The sequence below is a fragment of the Danio rerio genome, chromosome 17 (genome assembly GCF_049306965.1).
Source record: "Danio rerio strain Tuebingen ecotype United States chromosome 17, GRCz12tu, whole genome shotgun sequence".
In the NCBI taxonomy this organism is placed as follows: Eukaryota; Metazoa; Chordata; class Actinopteri; order Cypriniformes; family Danionidae; genus Danio; species Danio rerio.
The window spans coordinates 54,509,178-54,535,573 of record NC_133192.1 but is presented as its reverse complement, the minus strand read 5'-3'; the positions used below and the strand labels follow the sequence as shown (position 1 = coordinate 54,535,573).

At 31.0% G+C, this 26,396-nt stretch overlaps 1 protein-coding gene across 3 annotated transcripts; it reads left to right on the top strand.

The window, feature by feature from the left end:
• The first annotated feature begins 9,093 nt into the window (after window positions 1-9,093).
• LOC100538332 (Ig lambda-2 chain C region) lies at window positions 9,094-25,374 on the top strand. 3 transcript variants are annotated; one of them, XM_073927701.1, is made up of 5 exons: window positions 9,094-9,706; window positions 19,699-20,034; window positions 20,140-20,154; window positions 20,254-20,357; window positions 21,710-25,374. In XM_073927701.1, the coding sequence occupies exons 2-5, from the start codon at window positions 19,938-19,940 to the stop codon at window positions 21,725-21,727; spliced, it is 234 nt and encodes a 77-aa protein (XP_073783802.1). In that variant the 5' UTR covers window positions 9,094-9,706; window positions 19,699-19,937; the 3' UTR covers window positions 21,728-25,374. The 3 variants fall into 3 exon arrangements, with proteins under 3 accessions (XP_073783802.1, XP_073783800.1, XP_073783801.1); XM_073927699.1 differs by lacking the exon at window positions 9,094-9,706 and adding an exon at window positions 11,800-11,899; XM_073927700.1 differs by lacking the exon at window positions 9,094-9,706 and adding an exon at window positions 12,947-13,041.
• Window positions 25,375-26,396: the final 1,022 nt, after the last annotated feature.

Below are 26,396 nucleotides of genomic sequence, written 5' to 3'. Positions count from 1 at the left end.
TACAGCCTGCATCTTATATATATTATAGGTAGATACAGACTGGTACAGACTGATGTGACTGGAGTGGGGTGGGGGTGTTTTATTTATACATATATACGCCTTTTTTTTAGGTGAGGGAATGGAAGTTTTGAGTGAGTTCCCCCACTTATTTCCCTAGGACTTCAATAAGTCAAAGTACAGGTCTAGACTTAATGATGATCATCTTCAAGCCATACTGAGCGTCTCAACTGCTTCCGCTCTAAAGCCAAATGTGGTTCAGATTTGTGAGAAGAAGTGCTGTCAAGTCTCTGGCAGCAAGAAGTAGGCAAAACATGCCATATTCAGAAGAACTGTTCATAATCTTCACTCAATGTTCTATTAATGTTCAGGACACTTCATGTTCAGAAGAAATAATTAAAACTGTTAATAATGACATTTGAGGACTTTTTTTTGTGAAATCCCTTATGCGGCCCAGCCTCACCCAGACTTTGCCTCCTTTGCCTTGACTTTGTAAATTGAGTTTGAGACCCCTGGTGTAAGGAATGGTCAACAGTGTATTTCCAAAAGTTAATTACAGATGTAATTACATACATGTATTTAATCAAGCATAAGTACACAGCAAATACATGTATTTACACAATAAGTACATTGTAACAAACTATTAACTTCTATGTAAGTACAGTACATATTAGTTAAGGCCACTTAATATAAAGTGGGACCAATTCTTCCTTTAATTCAGCTGGCATTAATAAATAAAAACAAATACATTCAAATTTCAAATTCAAATGCGTTACACTTTTCCCCATTCAAAAGTATACGAGTGACACGTCTTGTGTATTCTGTAGTCTTTGATGCAGCCTTTAGATGTCCATCCTGCCCACAGCAGTACATGCACAGTTGTTGACAAAACTTACCACTGGGTTATTTATTTAAACTTATAGAACCTAATTTAACACAATGCTTGACTTAGCATCTTAAATCACATATTGTCAATGTGCTACTTTTGTTCTCTCCAATATGGTTTGAAAATGAAACAAAAGGTGAAGGATGTAAACTTTGACATGATAACTAATAGGGACGTTCAAAAGATGTCCTTTAAAATGCAACTACGATAAAGTAGTAAGTCACAAAGCTCTAATAATTTTATGTGAAACACTCAAAAGTAAAAATGTTTCTTCATGAAAAGAGATTTTTGGGGAATAGGTAACATTGAGAAGCAGTACGAGTCTCAGTATGTCATTTCCTGTTGCTTTTGTTCATAGACTCAGTAAAACAGGCCAGAGAAAATACATTCAGAGGTGGTAAGAGACAGCAATGCATTGGTTTCCCTCTTTAATATCATGGGACTTTTGAATTTGCTATTTGTATTCCTACTAGTCATTAGTAAGTTTATCTAGACTTAGTAAAATATGCTTTTTATTTAGAAATATATTTGTTGATATACAAGATTTTCTATAATCAATTGTTTTCTACCCAACAGAATCTTTAGGACAAATAATCATCACTCAGAATGAACGTCTTGATAGATCTGAACTATTTGTTGCACCGGACAAAAATGTTACTCTAAAATGTAACCATAATGATGGCACCTACTTTTATATGTTCTGGTACAGACAGAGAAGTAAAGGTGAAATGTCGCTTGTTGCTTTTTCTCCTGGAAAAGATACAGAAGAAATAGTTGCCCCATTTGAAAAGACGAAATACAAAATGAAACGTCCTGATATTAAAGAATCTTCGCTGGAGATCTACAGTGTTGTACAGGAGGACTTAGGCATTTATTTCTGCGCTTCAAGCATTGCACAGCACTTTAACTAAACCAACCACCTGAACAATAACCTCAGTCTAAGCCACTAAGCAGAGAGGGCAAATAATTTCAATAATAAATGAGCCTGTATCATTTCTATCAATCTTTGAAAACCTAATCAAAGTTAAAATAAAATAGTTAGAAAATATAAACAAGTCCTGAATAAAAATATAGCCTGATTATACATTTTAAAAATATAATGTGCTTAATCTTAATATTGCAGCTATCAGGACTGAGGAATTATGCATTATACATAATGCAACAACAATAATAGTGCTATACATCATAAACATGCAGCTAATTAAAAAAAAAAACAGGCAATAATAATAATATTAAAGATTGAGAGTGTGTGTCTGGTTCCCAGTGATGTGTTGCGGCTGGAAGGGATCCGCTGCGTAAAACATATGCTGGATAAGCTGTTGGTTATTTCCCCTATAGCAACTTTTTATTAATAAAGGGAATAAGCCGAAAAGAAAATAAATGAATGTATTAATGAATAATTATAAGAAATGTTGTTGTTATTATTATTATTATTATTATTATTAATATTATTATTGTTGTTGTTGTTGTTGTTGTTGTTGTTGTTGTTGTTGTTGTTGTTATTATTATTATTATTATTGAGTAAATTTTTTTTCAACTTCTCTTACTTGCAGAAATTGAAAATGGGGGAGTGAATGAAACCATATTTTCCCCATTTTTTATTCCTAACTGAGTACAATGGTGTGTTTTGTAATTTCCGGGTCAATTGGTGCTTTTGAAAACACTATCGGTTGGGTTTAAGGAGGAAGTAGGGTGGGTCAGTCGAACGGTCAGTCAGTCAATCAGTCGACAGCGGCCTCTGGTGAATTTACGTAAGAAGAACAGACGCAAATGGCATAAACGAGAGAAATTTGACGTCTCAAAAAACTTACTTAGTGGTCTCTCGAGAAAGCAAAAACTGCAAAAAAACATAGCTCCTGGGACGTATTTGGCATTCACCATAAATGTATATATAGCTACATTTTCAGAATGAGCCTGGGTTGCATGTTTGCCTCAGCAAGAAGGCCACTGGGTTTAGATATCGGCTGGACCGCGAGATCTTTCTGTATGGTTTGCATGTTCTCCTGGTGTTCGCATGGGTTTTCTCTAGGTGCTGTGATTTTCTCCACAGTCCAAAAGACATGTCTTAAGGGGAATTGTAAAAAACTAAATTTTCTGTAGTGCGTGAATAAAGGACTGTATGGGCATTTCTCAGCAATTGCCAGAGAAATGGATAGAACTGAATGCAAGGAATAACTGAATGAAAGTGAATGAACAGACCAATATATATATATATATATATATATATATATATATATATATATATATATATATATATATATATATATATATATATATATATATACATAYATATATATATATATATATATATATATATATATATATATATATATATATAYATATATATATATATATATATATATATATATATAGTTGAAATCAGATTTATTAGCCCAGCATATTTTTTACGCAGCGAATGCTCTTCCAGCCACAACCCAACACTGGGAAACACCCATACACTCTTGCATTCACACACATACACTACGGCCAATTTAGCGCATGTATTTTTACTGTAGGAAAAACCGGAGCACCTGGGGGAAACCCACGTGAACACGAGGAGAACATGCAAACCACTAACAGAAATGCCAACTGACCCAGCCGGGGCTCCAACCAGCGACCTCCTTGCTGTGAGGCGTGCTGCCCACTGCGCCACCTTGACACCCATATATATCTTTTTCAATATTCATTTTAATCATTCATGTCTTTTTTAATCTTCTTGATAATGTATAGCACTTCGAATTATTTTTGTGCATGCTCTTGATGCCATATAAATGAACTTGCCTTGGCTTGCCTACCATTATGTTTTCCAAATCTACAGTAGTCAACATTTAAAGTGGATCAAAGCCTTTCATCAAAGCTGCCCTTAAAATATTGGACAACATTCATACAGTATTTGATTACAATAAAACACAAATGATTACTCAAACTCTCTGTACTCGACTTGATTTGGAAAACATCAGATAAATCATTTTCATATAATTTGATCATCCTCTGGATTAAAGATCATATGCTGACCTCTGCAGGATGATAGGAGTAACTTTTATACTGTTTTATTCACCATTCAACAGCGGCAGATGACATAATGATGCAGTCAAATGCATACAGAACAGTTCTTTATATTACACGATATTTATCACTCATGAACAATAATTGTATTATTGTTTTTGTTTGTTTGTTTTTTTGTCTTTGTTGACAGCATTTCTCTTGCTGCCAGATTTAATAAAATAAGACTTTTGTTATCATACTGAAGGAGTAGTGAATGGATCAGTGGCTGCTCCAATATGTATTTGCTGTAAATTGTCTTTCCTTTAATTTGATTAGTAATAAAGCGCATATTTACTTAACTTAAAAAGTGTGTAAACCCTTTGACTTAAAAGCTAAAAGTTGACTTAATCCTTTACAGCGCAGCGCTGCCCTGAGGAAACAGAAAGTTTTCTTAAAACTTATGCCAAGCACAGATTTTTTTTAAATTATGGCAAACAATTAAAACGTTAGAAAACTACATTTTGACTTATTGTAATAGGAGCACATGGTATGAGAAGAAGTTAAGATTATTTGCTGAATTAACCTCATTTAGAGTAACATAAACTGTACAAAAAAAAATGTGTGTATTTGTGAAGATGTAAAGAAGCCTTTTGTCAGGTTTTATCAAGTTTTTTTATTTTACATGTTCAAAAATTCTAATTTTCTTTCCGTTGCCTGCGGGCAACGCTGTGCGATAAACGATACTTTTCAAGATGTGTTTACTTATATTACATGTGAACATTTTCACATATTATCATTATTACAGATTGCATTATTTTTCATTTAATTTTACTTTTTTAACATATTTTGACATAAAAATGAATGTAAGCTTGTTCTATAGAATTAAAGAGCAGGATCCAAGACTTCCCATCTGAGAACATCTACTATAAAATGTAGTTGAAATTGTGTACTTTGTATTTTTTTCCCCCCAATATTTCACATTTATTGAAAATGTATTATCTTCTATTTATAAAGATGTTGGGTGAATAAAATAATAAATAACTAAAAAAAAAATAAATAAAAAAAAAAAAATATATATATATATATATATATATATATATATATATATTTATTTATTTATTTATTTACATATCTATCTATATATATATATATATATATATATATATATATATATATATATATATATATATATATATATATATATATATATATATATATAAATAAATAAATATATATATGTATTGTGTGTGTGTATATATATATATATATATATATATATATATATATATATATATATATAAAGATATAAATAAATAAATAAATAAATATATATATATATATATATATTTATTTATTTATATTTTTTAAGGTATTTATTATTTTTTATTCACCCAATATATATATATATATATATATATATATATATATATATATATATATATATATATATATATATATATATATATATATATATATATATATATATATATATACAAAGTACACAATTTCAACTTCAATCTTCAGAAGTTCAAAAAGTTGCACTGACTGTCATATATATTAGTGATCAGTTTACACAGCAGGCAGCACACAAAAAGGGGTCATATACCTATATAGGCCAGTAACAAAACACTATATACAGTGCTCAGAGTATATGAGTACACCCCTAATTAATATTAGATCTAGGGCTAATATAACAAAATAACTTATTATAACGGTCCAAAATTAGTACACCTAAATTGATATGTTAAAGAAAAATGTTGAACAAAAAAATGTAAAAGAGCAAGATTCAAGAGAAACAAAGAAATTATAAAATTTAGCTGAAATTGTGTAGTTTGTAATTTTGTTTTCAATATTTCACATTTATTTAAATGTGTTATCTTCTGTTTATAAAGATGTTGGGTGAATAAAATAATAAATAATTTTAATAAAAAATAAATTTAATTTTAATAAATACGTCAATTTAATAAATCTGTTTTGTTCAGATGCACCAAAATATATGACCTATATTCAGTGATAAATGGATAAAAACATTAATATTCAAAATGGGGTGTACTCAGTTATGCTGAGCACTGTATATGTTTTATGTTCTTCACTATTTCCTTAATGATTCTGTTACAATTTGAATAAGATGTGTAAATTGTTATTGGTCCATGATCACTGACTCATGATATGTGTTATATAACATGTGAACATTTTCTACCATTGTTGCTTTAAGGCTGGCATGTCCAAACTCGGTCCTGGAGGGTCAGTGTCCTCCAGGTGTTTGTTCCAACCCCAATCAGACACACCTGGACTAGCTAATCTAGTTCTTACTAGACTTTTTAGAAACATCCTTGCAGGTGTGTTGAGGCAAGTTGGAGCTAAAATCTGCAGGACACCGGCCCTCCAGGACCGAGTTTAGACACCTCTGCCTTAAGGCAATAAAAAATATTTTGGGGTTGGGGTGCGGGGTCAAACCAAAAACAACTTTAAAGGATAAAATGTTCCCAAAAGAACCAAAAAATCATGTGGAAACATTTTTGTTACCTGTACCATTAATATATGTGCAGTATAGGGTTAATTTAAAATAGTAAGTAAACTCATTGTAACTTGGAATTACAGTTACACTTACAGTAATTACTTGTTAATTTAATTCAACTTATGTTGTATTATTACTTTCATAGTTAATTTACTTAATAATTTTAAGGCAACTTTTTAAAGTACTTTTTACAGTAGTTATTAACTTATTTGATGTCCTTAATGTCATCCCTCTTTAAAATAAAATTGTAAATATAGAGTTGAAGTCAGAAATATTAGCCCCCCTTTGATTTGATTTTCTTTTTTTAAATATTTCCCACATGATGTCTAACAGAGCAAGGAAATTTTCACAGAATGTCTGATAATATTTTTTCTTCTGAAGAAAGTCTTACTTGTTTTATTTCGAATAGAATAAAAGCAGTTTTAAAATTTTTAAAGCCATTTTAAGGACACAATTATTAGCTCCTTTAAGCTCTATATTTTTTCAATAGTCATAATCAAATCGAACAGAAATCAGATTGAGAAATGTGGAATATGCACATTGGTAAGGACTAGAACCAGTGACGTTCTTGCTGTGAGGCAACAGTGTCGTAACCATGGGGCTATTGTGCAACCCATCTAGGAAAGGAGAAGGAGTAGGGGTGGAAGGGGGGATTCTTCAAAATGAAGATGGCTGTGATATGGAACTAAAGCAGGTCGCACACCAGAAGCACCACTCGGCGTCGCGACAGTTTAAAGTATCACACATCAGACGCGCACATTCGCATGATATTTAACATAAAACTAATCAGATGGCGCTCTGTGGCGCGGCTGAAAAATGAACTGCGTCCTGAGTCGTGGCCGGGGGCCGCCGACAGCCGCCGACTTGTAGCGCCGGTGTGTGTATCCTGATAGAAACCTACACTGTAAAAAAAAAAACTAATTTTACAGAAAATATCCTTAAATTTTTTACAGTAATTTTTTGTCATTTCACATTATATTCAAAACTTAGTAAAAACCAATCTCTCTAAATTAACCGTTTAACTTTCATTTTAGGTACTTTATTATTAAAGACAAATTACTGACATTTGTGTTTTTTATACACGGAAATTACAGTATTATTTATGCAGTATTTTTCTGTTATTTTAAATTATATTCAAAAGTTCGTAAAAATTACAAACACTATCTGTAAATTAACGGCTTGACTGTTATTTTATGTACTATATAAGTAACGACAAATTACAGCAATTTGTCTGTTTTTTACAAAAAAATTACGTATTATTTAGTGTTTTTTCCTGTTTTTTAAGTACATTTAAAATTACGTAAAATGAAAGTGATAAATTGTAATTACTTGCTCTGTAAAAAAAAATAAAAAATCATAAAAAAAAAGGTCAAATGACTGGCAGCTACGGCTGCCAAACAAAAACCATACAATTAAGGTAAAATTTCTTTGTTGAAAAAAAAAGTGCAAAAAATAATAAATCTACTTTATTGATGGTGTTCGATCATAATAATCTCCTGCTAGAAGCAACAGCTGCTATTTTACCCAGTAGTACATGTTCCTGGATGAACATTTATGTTAGTCTTGGAACAACATTCCAATCAGCCAATCAGAATTAAGAGGTATGTTTACCATTATTGTTAAGTTTGGGCTTACAGTTACTGTTTATGCATCTCTACATGATTGTTATAACTATTATTATTGGGAATAATTTACAGTTATGGTTGGGTTTAAGGGGTCGGGATTACATTTTCGAACAAAAACGATTTTCCAGGTTCAACACAGATGTTAATCCAGGATCGCATCGTGCTTGGCAAAATCATGTTATATAGTCGTAAAAAGCTTAGTATGCTGTTGGATAATTTTTTTCTATTTCTGGTTGTTGTTTTAACATAGTAACTGTAGGATTACCACAGCAGATTAATTTAAGTACTGTGCTATTGTATAGTTCAAAAACACTGCAGTATGTACAATAAAAAATATGGTAACACTTTAGGATTTAGCTCTCACTAATAACCAGTGGTTCATTATCTGCCTATTTTTAAGACATTGGGTGTTCATTTGTTCTAATAAAATACATACACTGCACATATTCTTGACAAATATTAAACACTGAATCTGTGCATTAATTCACTTTTAAAGTGAATCAGATTTTTGTATTATGTTTAAGAATTTATTTATTTCCCTTATTATCTTTATGTTATTAATAATAATTTTATTTGGTCCCACTTTATATTAAGTGTCCCTAACTACTATGTACTTACATCAAAAAAATAATAAATACATAAAATGTACTTACTGTGTTTATAAGGTATTTGAGAACACTTGTGGTGGATTTGAGTTGGGATAGAGGTTGAGTTATGGACAGGTTTGGTGGCATGGGTAGGTTTAAGGGTAGGTTAAGGTATAAGGGATGGTCAACAGTGTATTTACAAATGTAATTACAAAAGTTAATTACAGATGTAATTACATACATGTATTTAATCAAACATAAGTACACAATAAATACATGTATTTACACAATAAGTACATTGTAACAAACTATTAAATCCTGTGTAAGTACGTATTAGTTAAGGCCACTTAATATGAAGTGGTACCTTTTATTTTATCTCAGGCCTTACACAAAACAGACACTGTACTTGTAATCCTACGGTACTCTGCTGAATGTTACATAAGGATGTGGGAGGAGCTCAAAGAGACATTTTTAGGTGGAGGCATCTGCACCTGCCCAAATTCTCGGTAATCACAGAAATAGCAACATAGACTTATTCAGAAAGACATAAAAAAAGAACATGTGCAAGAGAATGATGAAAATTACTGATAAAATGAGGGTTGGGGGGAGCGCAGGGGGGAAGAGAGAAAGCTAATTTTTCGTTTTTGTATAATGTTTTAGCACCGTGGGGACAGGGGGCCACGGTGATACATTCCCATAGAGCCGCCGTACAAAAACCTCTCTCCGATTACTGCCAATTAGATTCCGACAAACAATGCAAAGATATCTCTCGGATTTTAACAATATCGATATTTAGGACATACAGAGCAATAATATTTGAATGATTTACACATTTTTTTATTAATTTTATTGAAAGTGAATACAAGTTTGTCTACTCAAATTTGAACTTGATTGGATAATTTTACCATTTTCTTGCAGCAAATCAATGTATATTGGATTTGCATGCTTTTACGTTACACTTCTGCGTGGATGACAACTGCTGGATTTATGCACTTTTGTTTGATAAAGGATAAATAGGAATTCCAATGCAAATTTCGGAGCAGTCATTAACATTGTGCCTCTGGCTTACAAGCTTACTTCGGGAATGGAACAAAACTGACAGTTTTAGGTAAGTTGACCTTGATTTTATTATTTTAATGATCAGTGTTCAACTGACTAATACTGTAGTCTAAACAGCTAAACTAGCATAACTCGTGCCTTAAATTAGTGAATATCACTCACTGTGTGGCAATGCTGATCGAGCATACTTTGGAGCTGGAACAAAGTTAACAGTTATAGGTAAGCAACAACTTTATCTAAATTAATGTACAATAGCCAAAAATAATTGCAAATTAAGATCGCCAAATATGATTAGACTCTGTTGAAAATGCATAGAAAATACAGAGCAAACCGAACAATCAATTTGAGTCACAGTCATATGCTGTGCCAATTATCAAGCCTACTTTGGTGCCGGGACCAAGCTAACAGTTCTGGGTAAGTAATACTTATTAAAAATTCTGGGCTGTTTTAACCTCATTTAGGGGTAAATATTGAAAACCCAACTACTGGGTTGAATTTTTAAACTACATTTTAACCTACCTGTAACCCAGCAGTTGGTTCTGTCTATAATTTGTCCAAATTTAAGTTGAAACAACTCACTTTTATTAGACTGCTTCAGCTTGACTTTGAGCTAATATACTGCATAAAGGTGTAATGAGTTCATAATTCAAAGCCACCTGATTACAAATAATGAGTATGCAGTTTATATATGCAGACTATATGAATATAAGATATTGAAGCAATGAAAAGCAAAAGTTCATGTTATTATAATAATTGTAGGAGTTATGTACACCGATTCTGGGTTGTCATTACCCAACGTTAGCTTAAATATACACTTAAAAATGATGTTCGCTGTTTGTTCAAAGGACAACTTAATTGTTTTATGTTCAAGCCACCTAAATATGAAAAAAAAAAAAAAAAAAACTACAACAACAACTAATAAGTTATCTTAATTTCTTTGATTGTTTGGAACCAAAATGCCAAACTGGGTTATTGTAATATATATATATATATATATATATATATATATATATATATATATATATATATATATATATATATATATATATATATATATATACATAAATAAAAAAATTAAAAAATTATAATATAAAATTATAATTATAATATAAAATATGGCTTCACCATATTTTATCCAACATTGGGTTTCAAGAAGCCCTCATTTGCTAGAGTGTAGTAGTCAGAGTAATTTTAGCAGAGATCTCCACGCTGTGCTTTGGAAGCAGCCAGGCTTTCTTTGGGGATGGAACAAGACTGACTGTCCTTGGTAAGAACTTTTGTATAAATGTTAAAATACAATGCCTTATAAAATTACCGGTGAGAATAGCATGAGTTAGCTGTGTACGTTACAAGATACAAGTTAGCGATACTGTCTTGAAACTCTGTGCTCAAACACGCAAGCATACTTCGGCAGCGGCACCAAACTGACTGTTTTAGGTAAGAAAAATAATGATTTTATTCAGAATTATTGTATAAATTATTTACCTAAAAGCATTAAAATATCAAATAGCTGCTAAAGTAATATATTTATTGTGTCTAAGGACTGCGATTTGGCTCGGGTTTTGTAGAGTTTTGGGTTCTACAACAGGTCTACCACATCCAATAGGTAGCCAGTGTGTTTGTAACTTGAATACAGTAGAAAGTCTTTAGTGGAGTTTTGTACAGTCAATTGGCATCAGTGTAATCAGTTCAGTTCTGCATACTTTGGCAATGGGACTAAACTTACGGTGACAGGTGAGACTTTTTTAAAACACATTTGTTGGATGAATATTTTTAAATACTAAAGTATGCTAATAATTCATTTAGATGAGTCTATAAGCAGCCATCGATCGATGCCATACACCTGGCACATATCGTAGACATTTTATTAGTGCATATGTATGCTGTGTCAACTACTTCTCCAGCTTATTTTGGTCAAGGAACAAAGTTAACCGTACTTGGTAAGGAACACAGTTATTTTATGTATTTGACAATGCTTTCTCATAAACAGTATGTGGAGTTGTTTTTTATTTATATATTTTTTAATGAAGACATTGGTTAAATTGACCACACCTAACAAACCTAATGCGTTCTGAGGTTTGTTCTTTGGGACTATTTATGCTTTGCAATGATAAAAGTGTTTAATTATTGTGGATTTAGTGATGAGATCTGCAGTAGATGAGGTTTTATCTATGGCATAGAATCAGTGTGAACAACTACGATCCAGCATACTTTGGTAGTGGCACCAAACTCACAGTCCTAGGTAAGAAAAATTTTGACTTTACATTAGAAAGTATCCTGTACAAATGCACGAAAGTCAAGAACAAAGTGTTTCATTCATTGAAATGATCAACACTAAGCTTAAAGAAGCAATGTGCTTACATTTGTAAATAATTAAACAGTAAGAAGTTAAATTAATCTTCAGAGAAGTGGATAAAAGTGGCATTTCAGATGGCTCAAAAATCAGACAAACCATAGTCCACGAAGAAGTGGGAGTAATTTTATTAGTGCACATGAATGCTGTGACTCTGGTGCCGGTGCTCAGGCTTTCTTCGGCAATGGAACAAAGTTAACAGTACTTGGTAAGCCATGCATTTGTATTTATATTTCTACTAAGTCTCTCATTGGTGATAGACAGTTTAAGAATTGAATTGAAAAGTCTATTGTTATATATTTTGTGAAAATATCCAGAATTGTTAGCGTTCTATAGTTTCTGAAAATATAAACAAATAAAGATCTCAAAGAGGTTTCACCTGTAGCATAGAATCAGTGTGATCAGTACGACCCAGCATACTTTGGCGATGGCACTAAACTAACAGTTCTAGGTGAGTAAACTGAGCATCTTACTTTATAGAATCGCCAATTATATTTCATGCATATGAATATGAGACTTTAGCATTTGGTGTCTTGAGTGAATTTGTAAGTGCACACGTGCACTGTGACACTGGTGCTTCTCAAGCTTTCTTTGGCACTGGAACGAAGTTAACTGTGCTAGGTAAGAAAAGTCTTCTTTTCAAATAATATCAGATAACAGTAAAGTGGCTACATGATCATGCCTATAGTTGAGGTTTTAACTGTAGCCTAGAATCAGTGTGAACACTGGCAGTGTTGCATATTTCGGCAACGGGACTAAACTCACAGTTCTAGGTGAGTAATTTGAGTATTCAAATCAGGATAACACAGAAATATGTTCTAGAATTTGCAGATTATGTGTTATAGTTATAAAGTGAGGACACTAGACATAAGTAAATTAGATAAATATGGTCAATAATGCAATTACTGATCATTTAAGGCAAAAAATGACTAGGATTTGGTGTCATGGGTGAATTTGTAAGTGCACATGTATGCTGTGCTCTGGTAGTTATCCAGCTTACTTCGGCAGTGGAACAAAGCTAACTGTTTTGGGTAAGATTCTTTAAAAATACTCATGCTATTTCTCTTAGGTCTATTCAAGACATCTGAATCTGATCAATTCTAATTGAATTAATTGTAGTATGAAACCACAGAGGTTGTCATTCTTTAAAAATTAAGTTAAACACATCAGCATAAGTGGCATAATTCAAGATTAGGGTATTAACTGTAGCGTATAATCAGTGTGAACATGGGAAGTGAAGCACACTTTGGAGATGGTACAAAACTTACAGTCTTAGGTGAGTAATTTAAATAATGTTTATGAGCTTGCTAACATATTTAGGAACATATCCTGTCTATTTGCTGTTACTTTTTGAAAGCTTCCAGTGTTGATATTGATATAGTAAATTAAGAAATGTACTTTAGTTATTGGCCTATAGTTGATATATATTTTAAAATATTTAAGTGTGACTGAATTTGTTAGCGCACATGTGTGCTGTGCCACTGGCTATGGTCAGGCTTATTTCGGCAAAGGAACAAAGTTAACAGTGCTGGGTAAGAAAATCTTCTGTGCTTCTATTTCATTGACAGGTATTGCTAATGTACAGTATGTACGTCAGACTCGTTTATGTGACTATATTACATTGATTAGGCTCTCTGGCAAATGTAAAGTTGCTATATGTCATTTAAAATGAATGAATTGGTGGAAGTTTTTTAGAATTGAATCTCATCTTTAAAAAATAAGATTGGATCTAGCGAGATAAGTGGCACTATTTCTATGAATCAAACCCCCGCTGAGGTTTTAATTGTAGCATAGAATCAGTGTGACCTCTGGTTATCCTGCATACTTTGGCAGCGGCACTAAACTAACAGTTCTAGGTGAGTAATCTGAGCATTGTGTTTCATTTTTAGAAGACATTTAGGATTGTAGAGTAATCTTGTTTTAAAAGATGTGTTAACATGTAGTCCAGTATAGCTGAGGTTTTAATTGTAGCATGGAATCAGTGTGAACAATGTCAATCCTGCATACTTTGGCAGCGGCACTAAACTAACAGTTCTAGGTGAGTAATCTGAGCCTTGTGTTTCATTTTTAGAAGTCATTTAGGATTGTAGTGTAATCTTGTTTTAATAGATGTGTTAACAGTCATTAAAATGTAGGCCAGTAAAGCTGAGGTTTTAACTGTAGCTCGGAATCATTGTGAACAATTTCAATCCTGCATACTTTGGCAGCGGCACCAGACTAACAGTTCTAGGTGAGTGGCATGATATTTAATATTATTATTTAAAAATATATCTACAACTTAGATTCTACACATCAAAACGACTTAAATAAGTGTAATCCTCAAGCTAGATATCGTGGTAAAACTGTCAGTGTTTACTTTATCTCCAGTATAGCTGAGGTTTTAACTGTAGCTCAGAATCAATGTGAACAATCTCAGTCCTGCACACTTTGGAAATGGCACTAAACTAACAGTTCTAGGTGAGTTATTAAAGTATTTTAATATTTATATATTTCAGATTTTTCTATAGTAGATATCCAAGAAGTGCTGAATTAGAATAACTGGATAAGTTAACTCATGTCTATGAATGACAGTATAGTTCTCGTTTGATCTACAGAACTGTAGCTTAAAATCATTGTGAACACTGGCAACCCAGCATTCTTTGGCAATGGTACTAAACTAACAGTTCTAGGTAAGTAATCTGAGATTTCTAGACGTTTGGCAAATTAAATAGGAATGAATGGAGGTGTAAAGTTAAAGTTAGACAGCATTCAATGTTTAAAGCGATCTTCAATATTGTTGAGGTTTTAACTGTAGCTCAGAATCAATGTGACACAAACTCAACCTGCATACTTTGGCAGTGGCACTAAACTGACAGTTCTGGGTGAGTAGTTTCAGTTTTATGTGTGGTGTTTATAAGCTAATAGTTAAGTTATCTAGAATTTTGGTCTTATGAATTAGAACAACTGTAATCGTTTTGATATTTAAGTGATATATAGTGGGATAAATATCAATGGTATCTCCAGTATAGTTGAGGTTTTAACTGTAGCTCAGAATCAATGTGACACAATCTCAACCTGCATACTTTGGCAGTGGCACTAAACTGACAGTTCTGGGTGAGTAGATTCAGTTTTATGCTTGGTTTCTATAGCCTAATATTTTGCTAAGATATCTAAAAATTTTGGTCTTATGAATTACATATTATTATACTGTATATAGTGGGATAAATGTCAATGGTATCTCCAGTATAGTTGAGGTTTTATATGTAGCACAGAATCAATGTGAATAATCGCAACCCTGCATACTTTGGAAATGGCACCAAACTAACAGTTCTGGGTGAGTGAATTAGCTATTTTGATATTTATTTAAAAAGTTTTTTCTATTAGGGATTAAAAATAATGGTAAGTTTGAATAAGTGGACTCAATACAGCTGAATGACAATATAGTTTAGATATACTGTATAAAAGTATCTGAGGGTTTTAACTGTAGCTTAAAATCAGTGTGAACACTGCCAGTCCAGCAGTCTTTGGCAATGGCACTAAACTTACAGTTTTAGGTGAGTAAACAAAGCATTCGCATCTGTAAGAACTTGATTTTATTATTTCTTTAAAATGATGTTAATTTAAGTGGTAACTTGTCTTTAATAATATATGTAGATGTAGTAAAATAAGTGGGAAAATTCCCATGATTGGACAGTTGAGGTTTTAACTGTAGCTTACAATCAATGTGAATAATCGTGACCCTGCATACTTTGGAAATGGCACCAAACTAACAGTTCTGGGTGAGTAGATTACCTATTCTGATATTTATTTTAAAAGTTTTTTTTTCTATTAGTTATCAAAAATAATGGTAAGTTTGAATAAGTGGACTCAATACAGCTGAATGACAATATAGTTGAGATATACTGTATAAAAGTATCTGAGGGTTTTAACTGTAGCTTAAAATCAGTGTGAACAGTGCCAGTCCAGCAATCTTTGGCAATGGCACTAAACTTACAGTTTTAGGTGAGTAAATAAAGCATTCCCATCTGTAAGAACTTGATTTTATTATTTTTTTAAAATGATGTTAATTTAAGTGGTTAACTTGTCTTTAATAATATATGTAGATGTAGTAAAATAAGTGGGAAAATTCCCATGATTGGACAGTTGAGGTTTTAACTGTAGCTTACAATCAATGTGAATAATCGTGACGCTGCATACTTTGGAAATGGCACCAAACTAACAGTTCTGGGTGAGTAGATTAGCTATGCTGATATTTGTTTTATTGTTTTTTTTTCTATTAGCGATCAAAAATAATGGTGAGTTTGAATAAGTGGACTCAATATAGCTGAATGACAATATAGTTGAGATATACTGTATAAAAGTCGCTGAGGGTTTTAACTGTTGCTTAAAATCAGTGTGAACAATGCCAATCCAGCAATCTTTGGCAATGGCACTAAACTTACAGTTTTAGGTGAGTAAAATAGGCATTCTCATTTGTAAAAACCTAATTTTATTATTTGTTTTAAAAACTGTTAATTTGAGTGGTTAACTTGTCTTTAATAATATATGTAGATGTAGTAAAATAAGTGGGAAAATTCCCATGATCTGATAGTTGAGGTTTTAACTGTAGCTTACAATCAATGTGAACTATGGCAATCCTGCATACTTTGGCAGTGGTACCAAACTTACAGTTTTAGGTAAGAATACTTGTTTTGTTTGCTTGTGTCTTGGTATTAGCTTTAATTAATTTGTGAAAGAAATGTGCTAAGTAGCAAATTAAACTAAATCCAAACTATATAAGGTGTGTTTAGGTGAATTATGCAGAAATACTGAAATTAATGTAGACTATTGCTATCTAAAATTGTTCATAATACTTATGAGAGTGTTTTGGAAGCTTGATATTTTATTTGAGAAAGGTGTTGATAAGTCTGTACATGTGCTGAAACTGAAATGGTCTATTCTAAGTGTCAAAATCATACTGTAATCAGATTAAAGTAAGAGAAATGGTTTTACTGTAACTGTTCAACAATGTGAACAACAGACCTGCATACTTTGGTGACGGGACCAAACTTACTGTTCTGGGTAAGAAAGTAAAGGTTTTTTTTTTTTGTAATAGTTGTTTTTGAGTTGATTTGTGTTAATTAAAGATAATTAGTGTTAGTTTTCAGTGTTTAGTCAGCGTTAATGACTGAAAATACTAAGTACTGTATGAAGTTAAACACTAGCTTACAGTCCATCTAAACTGGCAACTCAATGTTGTTATGCAAGATTTATAAATCGTTGACTTTGTTGCATGCATTATTGATTTACTGCTTGCATTAAATGTGATATTTTGTATTTTGTTCTGTAAGGTAAGATTACCACGAGGTGCAAATAACTGCAAACTGGCACATACAGATAAATTAGTTTCTTGCGAGGTTGTCTGTGGTTTTCCTGTTGTAGAAGCAAATAAACTGTAGAAATTCGACCTTATCATTACCAGATTCCATCTGTGCAGTAAGCTGACTATATACAGTTGATGTCAGAATTATTACCCCCACTGTGAATTGTTTTTCTTTTGTAAATATTTCACAAATGATGTTTAACAGAGCAGGGAAATTTTCACAGTATGTCTGATAATATTTTTTCTTCTGGAGAAAGTCTTATTTGTTTTATTTTGGCTAGAATAAAAGCAGTTTTAAATTTTTTAAAACCAATTTTAAGGTCAAAATCAATAGCCCCTAATTTTACATAGTCTACAGAACAAACCATTGTTATACAATAGCTTGCCTAATTACACTAACATGCCTAGTCAACCTAATTAACCTAGCTAAGCCTTTACATGTCACTATAAGCTGTATAGATGTTTCTTTAAAAATATCTAATTAAATATTATTTACTGTCATAATGGCAAAGATAAAATAAATCAGTTATTAGAAATGAGTTATTAAAACTATTATGTTTAGGAATGTGTTGAAAAAATCTGCTCTCCGTTAAACAGAAATTGGGGAAAAAATAAACAGGGGGAATAATATTTCTGACGTCAACTATATATGTCAAAATCTTTCACCCTTCTTTGAAATGATTATTATTTTGTGTCTTTTCCATGATGACAGTACATCATACAGTGCTCAGTATAAATGAGTATTTCCCCTACAAATCTTTAAAATTCAAATGTTCTATATGATGCTTTGCAATTATAGATTTGTCAAAATTCAATTTCTGAAAGTCACCAAACTCTTATTTTGATGGATATTAACTGTTTAATGTTTTGCTTAAATGCATCAAAATATATTGGCTATTTTCACTGATAAACAAATTAAAATTTTCAAAAGGGGTGTACTCATTTATGTTTTTGTATGTTTATTGTTTTCACAAGAGCTTAAAGTGTAATTTAAAGACTTGAAATGGATTTGGTTGACTAGGAAAGGGAGTAAGTTTAAATAGGCAATGTTTTTTGGACAATAGTGCAATATTAGCAGGGCTAAAACATTGACCTTAAAATTAATTAAAAAAAAAAATCAAACTGCTTTTAATTCAGGCAAAGTAAGACTTAAAAGGAGTAAGACTTTCTCCAATGGATATAAAAAACTGAAATACTGAATTCCTGAAATACAATTCTTACTTTCCTTACTTTCTTTTTTTTCTCTAAAATTAAAGTAGTGTGTATATATATATATATATATATATATATATATATATATATATATATATATATATATATATATATATATATATATATATATATAAAATGAATATATATATATATATATATATATATATATATATATATATATATATATATATATATATAAAAATATATAAATGTATGTATATATACATACAGTTGAGGTCAGAATTAACTGTTTATTATCCTGTTCATTTTTTTTTCCAATTTCTGTTTAACAGAGAGCAGATTTTTTCAGCACATTTCTAAACATAATAGTTTTAATAACTCATTTAATATAACTGATTTATTTTATCTTTGCCATGATGAAGGTAAATAATATTTGACTAGATATTTTTCAAGACACTTCTAAACAGCGTAAAGTGACATTTAAAGGCTAAACTAGGTTAATTAGGAATTAAATCTTAAAATAACTAGAAATTAAATCTTAAAAAAAGTATTTAAGTGGAATTGTTTGATATTTTTAAGAAAAAATCAAAGTAATAAACCCAACTTTCTCATACTAATACATTTTATAACTTTTTAAAGATTTAAGTACACTGTTTCATCACTGTTTTTGTTGTTAGGTGACGTAACTTGCTGCTTAAAAGACGTGGAGTCATTTTTTTCTTTACCTAAATTGACACGTTCAAATGGAACATTGTGTTTTGTGTTTAAGATTATTACTGATTATTACTGTGATTATTACTAGATTACAACTGTGTTGTTCATATAATTTGCAACAGGAAATCAAGCAGTGTTGTTTACTGTTTTTTAATAAACAAAAATAAATAATAAAATAGCCTAAGTGAATAATGGACTTGAGTATAGAGTAAACTTGACCACAAAATGACTGAATAGAACAACAGACAATGTTACATTTATATAATTAATAAGTACATTTGATTATCTTCATTCTTGACTTAAAAACCTGCTTGCAAAAACTTATAAAAGTCAAACACAGTTGTATTTTTTACAATTTAAAAATAAATGTAAATAAAAAAAATTCATAATGTTTTTATTTTTATTTTGGAGTAACTGAATTTTGTATTGTGACTCTGACGTTTGCCTCATTGTTTTACAGATCCTTTAATTCCCAAGAGTGAACCATCCGTAAAGATTCTAAATGCACCTCAAAAGGAGTCCTGCAAGAAAAAAGTCACACTTGTGTGTTGGGCTGAAGATTTCTACCCAGACCATGTGAAAGTAGCATGGTTTGTTGGACAGCAAGAAATAACTGAAGATGTAGCGACAGACCCACATGCCACCTTTGTCGAGGGAAAAAAGTACACCATATCCAGCAGACTAAAAGTCTCTCAGAAGATGTGGAAAAAATCAACAAACAAATTCACCTGTATAGTGTCCTATTACAATGGATCTGTCACAACTGAACAATCAGCTTCTGTATATGGAGTTGCAGGTAAGAGTTATACAGTGCTGTCTATGTGTTTATTGTTTGTATAAAAGTATACATCAAATGATTTCCAGGTATTAATTAATATTGTAATATTTTTTTTTATTACAGGTGGATATGACCGAGGTAAGGATTTGATAGTATGGATGTTTATAGTATAGCATTTCAGCATGTATTGCTAATGCCGATTTAAGTAAATAATTGCATGTAATGTTTAATCTCCAGACAGCTATGTGAAGTCGTCACAGTGGATGAAGCTGGCATATGGCGTGACCATTGCTAAGAGCGGACTGTATGGCCTTGTCATCTTTGTGTTTGTATGGCGAAAGGTAAAGAACTTTACAGAATAAAACTAATGTTGACATTTTACTAAAACCTACACCATCCAGAGAAACGGAGCATTTCAAAATGATCCCTTAATTTGATCTATATCTATGAATGTTTTAATATGTTGTGTTTGCAGTAGAATTATTAACGGTGGATAGATGGATAGATAGATAGATAGATAGATAGATAGATAGATAGATAGATAGATAGATAGATAGATAGATAGATAGATAGATAGATAGATAGATAGAATGACAGACATATAGACAGACAGATAGACAGACAGACAGACAGACAGACAGATAGATAGATAGATAGATAGATAGATAGATAGATAGATAGATAGATAGATAGATAGATAGATAGATAGATAGATAGATAGATAGATAGATAGATAGATAGATAGATAGATAGATAATAGAACAGCAGACAGATAGACGGATAGACGGATAGATAGATAGATAGATAGATAGATAGATAGATAGATAGATAGATAGATAGATAGATAGATAGATAGATAGATAGATAGATAGATAGATAGATAGATAGATAGATAGATAGATAGATAGATAGAACAACAGACAGATAGATAGATAGATAGATAGATAGATAGATAGATAGATAGATAGATAGATAGATAGATAGATAGATAGATAGATAGATAGATAGATAGATAGATAGATAGATAGATAGATAATAGAACAACAGACAGATAGATAGATAGATAGATAGATAGATAGATAGATAGATAGATAGATAGATAGATAGATAGATAGATAGATAGATAGATAGATAGATAGATAATAGAACAACAGACAGATAGATAGATAGATAGATAGATAGATAGATAGATAGATAGATAGATAGATAGATAGATAGATAGATAGATAGATGATAGATAGATAGATAGATAGATAGATAGATAGATAGATAGATAGATAGATAGATAGATAGATAGATAGATAGATAGATAGATGATAGATAGATGATAGATAGATAGATAGATAGATAGATGATAGATAGATAGATAGATAGATAGATAGATAGATAGATAGATAGATAGATAGATAGATAGATAGATAGATAGATAATAGAACAACAGATAGATAGATAGATAGATAGATAGATAGATAGATAGATAGATAGATAGATAGATAGATAGATAGATGATAGATAGATAGATAGATAGATAGATAGATAGATAGATAGATAGATAGATAGATAGATAGATAGATAGATAGATGATAGATAGATAGATAGATAGATAGATAGATAGATAGATAGATAGATAGATAGATAGATACTACTTAAAATAAGTATTTTAGATTGAATGTTTATGTGTCGTGTTTTACAGGGTTCAAATGAAAAGTGATGACTGGATCATCTGACCATGATGACTGATGGATTCTGGACGAAAGAAATAATCAAGAAAACACCAACAGTTTACTCCATCCAGAATAGAAGATGCTGTATATATAACTGAGGGCTTTTTTATTTTATTGGTAACACTTTACAAAAAGGTTTTACAATATTTGGTAATGATATTACATTAAACAGCATAAATTAGTATTAAATTATAGCATTTATTTACCTTTGTTGACGTTGGTACAATTGTTTTTTGCACTGTAAAGCATATCCAGTAATTTGATTTGCTCATCACCCAATGACGGTTGGGGTTAGGGGTGGGGTTAGGTGCAACGCCTCCTTTTAAAATCGTACATTTACATACAAATTCGTATGAATTAGCCACTAAACTGACAAAATGTAAAATACTTACGTTTCCTCGTGAGATCAAGCTGGTAATATAGAGAATTAAGTAGCTGTAAAATAACAGAATAGCGAAAAAATATTACCAGTTTTCATATCGAAATTAACTTCACTATCCCAGGCGGTAAATAACTTCAAACTATGTCAACAACATTTTCAAACTGCTCAACACTAAAAGATTAGAAAAAGGAAAAACCAAGATCCCATATTGCAGTTCAAAAGCATAAATCTAAATCACAAAATACGTAAAACTGTTAACTGACCAATATTTTGTTACAGTTTGCTTGTTCATTGGTTCACTGGGCATTTAATGTTAAGAAATGTAACTCTTGTTGGCTATGTATTACAAATGACTAAGATTAATAAAAGTGTTAGAGAAATTGTTTGCTTTATGTATGCTATGTAGTTAGCGTGTTAACTAATTAAACCTTTTTGTAAAATGTTACCATTTTATTTCAACTCTATTCTTTCCTGAATATCTATCACAATGAAAATATGCTAACAATGCAGATCATATTAATCATAAAATATAGTTTGTTTTATTTTATTTTGCTTGTTTCCTTGCTATTTTCGAATGTTTTGATAGCATAGTACTATACTAGTAAAATAGACTAACTTAGGCAAAGATAGATATAAATATATTGTGACATTTTACACACTGAACGTTACTGTACTTTATTCTTTTAGTTTAACTTGCTTAATATGTAATAAAACTCATAATATATGGAAACCATCCACATGGCAAATTTTCATTTATTTTATAATGCACATGGAGCACTGATACAGGGTTTTTATTACACTGTAAAACCCAACAGTCAAATTTATCAAATAAAATGAGTGTAGTTAACTCAAAAATTGACTGAAAGTTAACTTTACTCATTTGAAAAGAGTTTTGAGCTCAGTGTTGTTTACTGTACTAATATAGATTTTGTATAGAGTTTGTAGCAATCGGTTTCCTTATACAGTTTGAGTTGCCATAACTTATTGGGTTTTACAGTGTATTATTTCAACAACAAAGCTTTGGAAAATCATCCGTTTGCTTCCCAAGGAAAGTCATATGTTTGATTACCAAGGAAGGTGGTAGGTTTGAGTCGCAGAGAACCCAAATACATTTGATTTAAAATATGAAATTATTTGAATTTAAGCATCCTAGTAACAATGATGTAACTTGTTGTTTATATTCTCTAGCTAACCAATGGGGCCTGAGTGGCCACCTAGCGAACATTCTCATTATAAATCCATATATTTGGGTGTGATATTATGAAGATAAAGATGAAATAATGAATTTCTGCACTTTTTTCTATCTTCTAGATAGATAGATAGATAGATAGATAGATAGATAGATAGATAGATAGATAGATAGATAGATAGATAGATAGATAGATAGATAGATAGATAGATAGATAGATAGATAGAACGACAGACAGATAGACAGATAGATAGATAGATAGATAGATAGATAGATAGATAGATAGATAGATAGATAGATAGATAGATAGATAGATAGATAGATAGATAGATAGATAGATAGATAATAGAACGACAGACAGATAGACAGACAGACAGACAGACAGACAGACAGACAGACAGACAGACAGACAGATAGATAGATAGATAGATAGATAGATAGATAATAGAACGACAGACAGACAGACAGACAGACAGACAGACAGATAGATAGATAGATAGATAGATAGATAGATAGATAGATAGATAGATAGATAGATAGATAGATAGATAGATAGATAGATAGATAGATAGATAGATAATAGAACGACAGACAGACAGATAGATAGATAGATAGATAGATAGATAGATAGATAGATAGATAGATAGATAGATAGATAGATAGATAGATAGATAGATAGATAATAGAACGACAGATAGATAGATAGATAGATATATAGATAGATAGATAGATAGATAGATAGATAGATAGATAGATGATAGATAGATAGATAGATAGATAGATAGATAGATAGATAGATAGATAGATAGATAGATAGATAGATAGATAGATAGATAGATAGATAGATAGATAGATAGATAGATACTACTTGAAATAAGTATTTTAGATTGAATGTTTATGTGTCGTGTTTTACAGGGTTCAAATGAAAAGTGATGACTGGATCATCTGACCATGATGACTGATGGATTCTGGACGAAAGAAATAATCAAGAAAACACCAACAGTTTACTCCATCCAGAATAGAAGATGCTGTATATATAACTGAGGGCTTTTTTATTTTATTGGTAACACTTTACAAAAAGGTTTTACAATATTTGGTAATGATATTACATTAAACAGCATAAATTAGTATTAAATTATAGCATTTATTTACCTTTGTTGACGTTGGTACAATTGTTTTTTGCACTGTAAAGCATATCCAGTAATTTGATTTGCTCATCACCCAATGACGGTTGGGGTTAGGGGTGGGGTTAGGTGCAACGCCTCCTTTTAAAATCGTACATTTACATACAAATTCGTATGAATTAGCCACTAAACTGACAAAATGTAAAATACTTACGTTTCCTCGTGAGATCAAGCTGGTAATATAGAGAATTAAGTAGCTGTAAAATAACAGAATAGCGAAAAAATATTACCAGTTTTCATATCGAAATTAACTTCACTATCCCAGGCGGTAAATAACTTCAAACTATGTCAACAACATTTTCAAACTGCTCAACACTAAAAGATTAGAAAAAGGAAAAACCAAGATCCCATATTGCAGTTCAAAAGCATAAATCTAAATCACAAAATACGTAAAACTGTTAACTGACCAATATTTTGTTACAGTTTGCTTGTTCATTGGTTCACTGGGCATTTAATGTTAAGAAATGTAACTCTTGTTGGCTATGTATTACAAATGACTAAGATTAATAAAAGTGTTAGAGAAATTGTTTGCTTTATGTATGCTATGTAGTTAGCGTGTTAACTAATTAAACCTTTTTGTAAAATGTTACCATTTTATTTCAACTCTATTCTTTCCTGAATATCTATCACAATGAAAATATGCTAACAATGCAGATCATATTAATCATAAAATATAGTTTGTTTTATTTTATTTTGCTTGTTTCCTTGCTATTTTCGAATGTTTTGATAGCATAGTACTATACTAGTAAAATAGACTAACTTAGGCAAAGATAGATATAAATATATTGTGACATTTTACACACTGAACGTTACTGTACTTTATTCTTTTAGTTTAACTTGCTTAATATGTAATAAAACTCATAATATATGGAAACCATCCACATGGCAAATTTTCATTTATTTTATAATGCACATGGAGCACTGATACAGGGTTTTTGTTGCACTGTAAAACCCAACAGTCAAATTTATCAAATAAAATGAGTGTAGTTAACTCAAAAATTGACTGAAAGTTAACTTTACTCATTTGAAAAGAGTTTTGAACTCAGTGTAAGTTCACAGTACTAATATAGATTTTGTATAGAGTTTGTAGCAATCGGTTTCCTTAAACAGTTTGAGTTGCCATAACTTATTGAGTTTTACAGTGTATTATTTCAACAACAAAGCTTTGGAAAATCATCCGTTTGCTTCCCAAGGAAAGTCATATGTTTGATTACCAAGGAAGGTGGTAGGTTTGAGTCGCAGAGAACCCAAATACATTTGATTTAAAATATGAAATTATTTGAATTTAAGCATCCTAGTAACAATGATGTAACTTGTTGGTTATATTCTCTAGCTAACCAATGGGGCCTGAGTGGCCACCTAGCGAACATTCTCATTATAAATCCATATATTTGTGTGTGATATTATGAAGATAAAGATGAAATAATGAATTTCTGCACTTTTTTCTATCTTCTTAATAAAACAGAATGCTACAAAAACACATCTGTGCTAAGAATATAGTGAGATTATATCATAATATAATATAATTATTAATATAATTGGGAAAAAGATTGACAGTTTAAGATCAATTTGCTAAATGCTGCCGACCTGAATTTGTCTTTGTTTTCATTTGGACACACTGTGCATCGAAGACATTGCTTTTTGTGTAGTTATTTGATACAATGCACCTTACATTATAGTGCAGGTCTATGTTTTCACATTAATCAGCATTTATTTAATATTCTTCTATTAGAAATGCACATCACTACAATTCTTCTGTTGACCATACATAACTTATTGATTCTATAAAAGTAAGACAAAACAGTGCAAAACTGAAAAAAAGAAAATTAAACTTGCTGTTTGTTCAAACTTCTTATTTAAAATGAACTGAAACAAGACTTAAAACAATTATGTTTTCCCCA

Excerpts from the sequence above, each read along its gene's own strand:
- LOC100538332 (XM_073927699.1), top strand. The coding sequence starts at position 11,815 with ATGAGGTTTTATCTATGGCATAGAATCAGTGTGAACAACTACGATCCA. Across the intron at positions 11,900-19,698 it reads CACCAAACTCACAGTCCTAG|ATCCTTTAATTCCCAAGAGT; the intron begins GTAAGAAAAATT and ends ATTGTTTTACAG.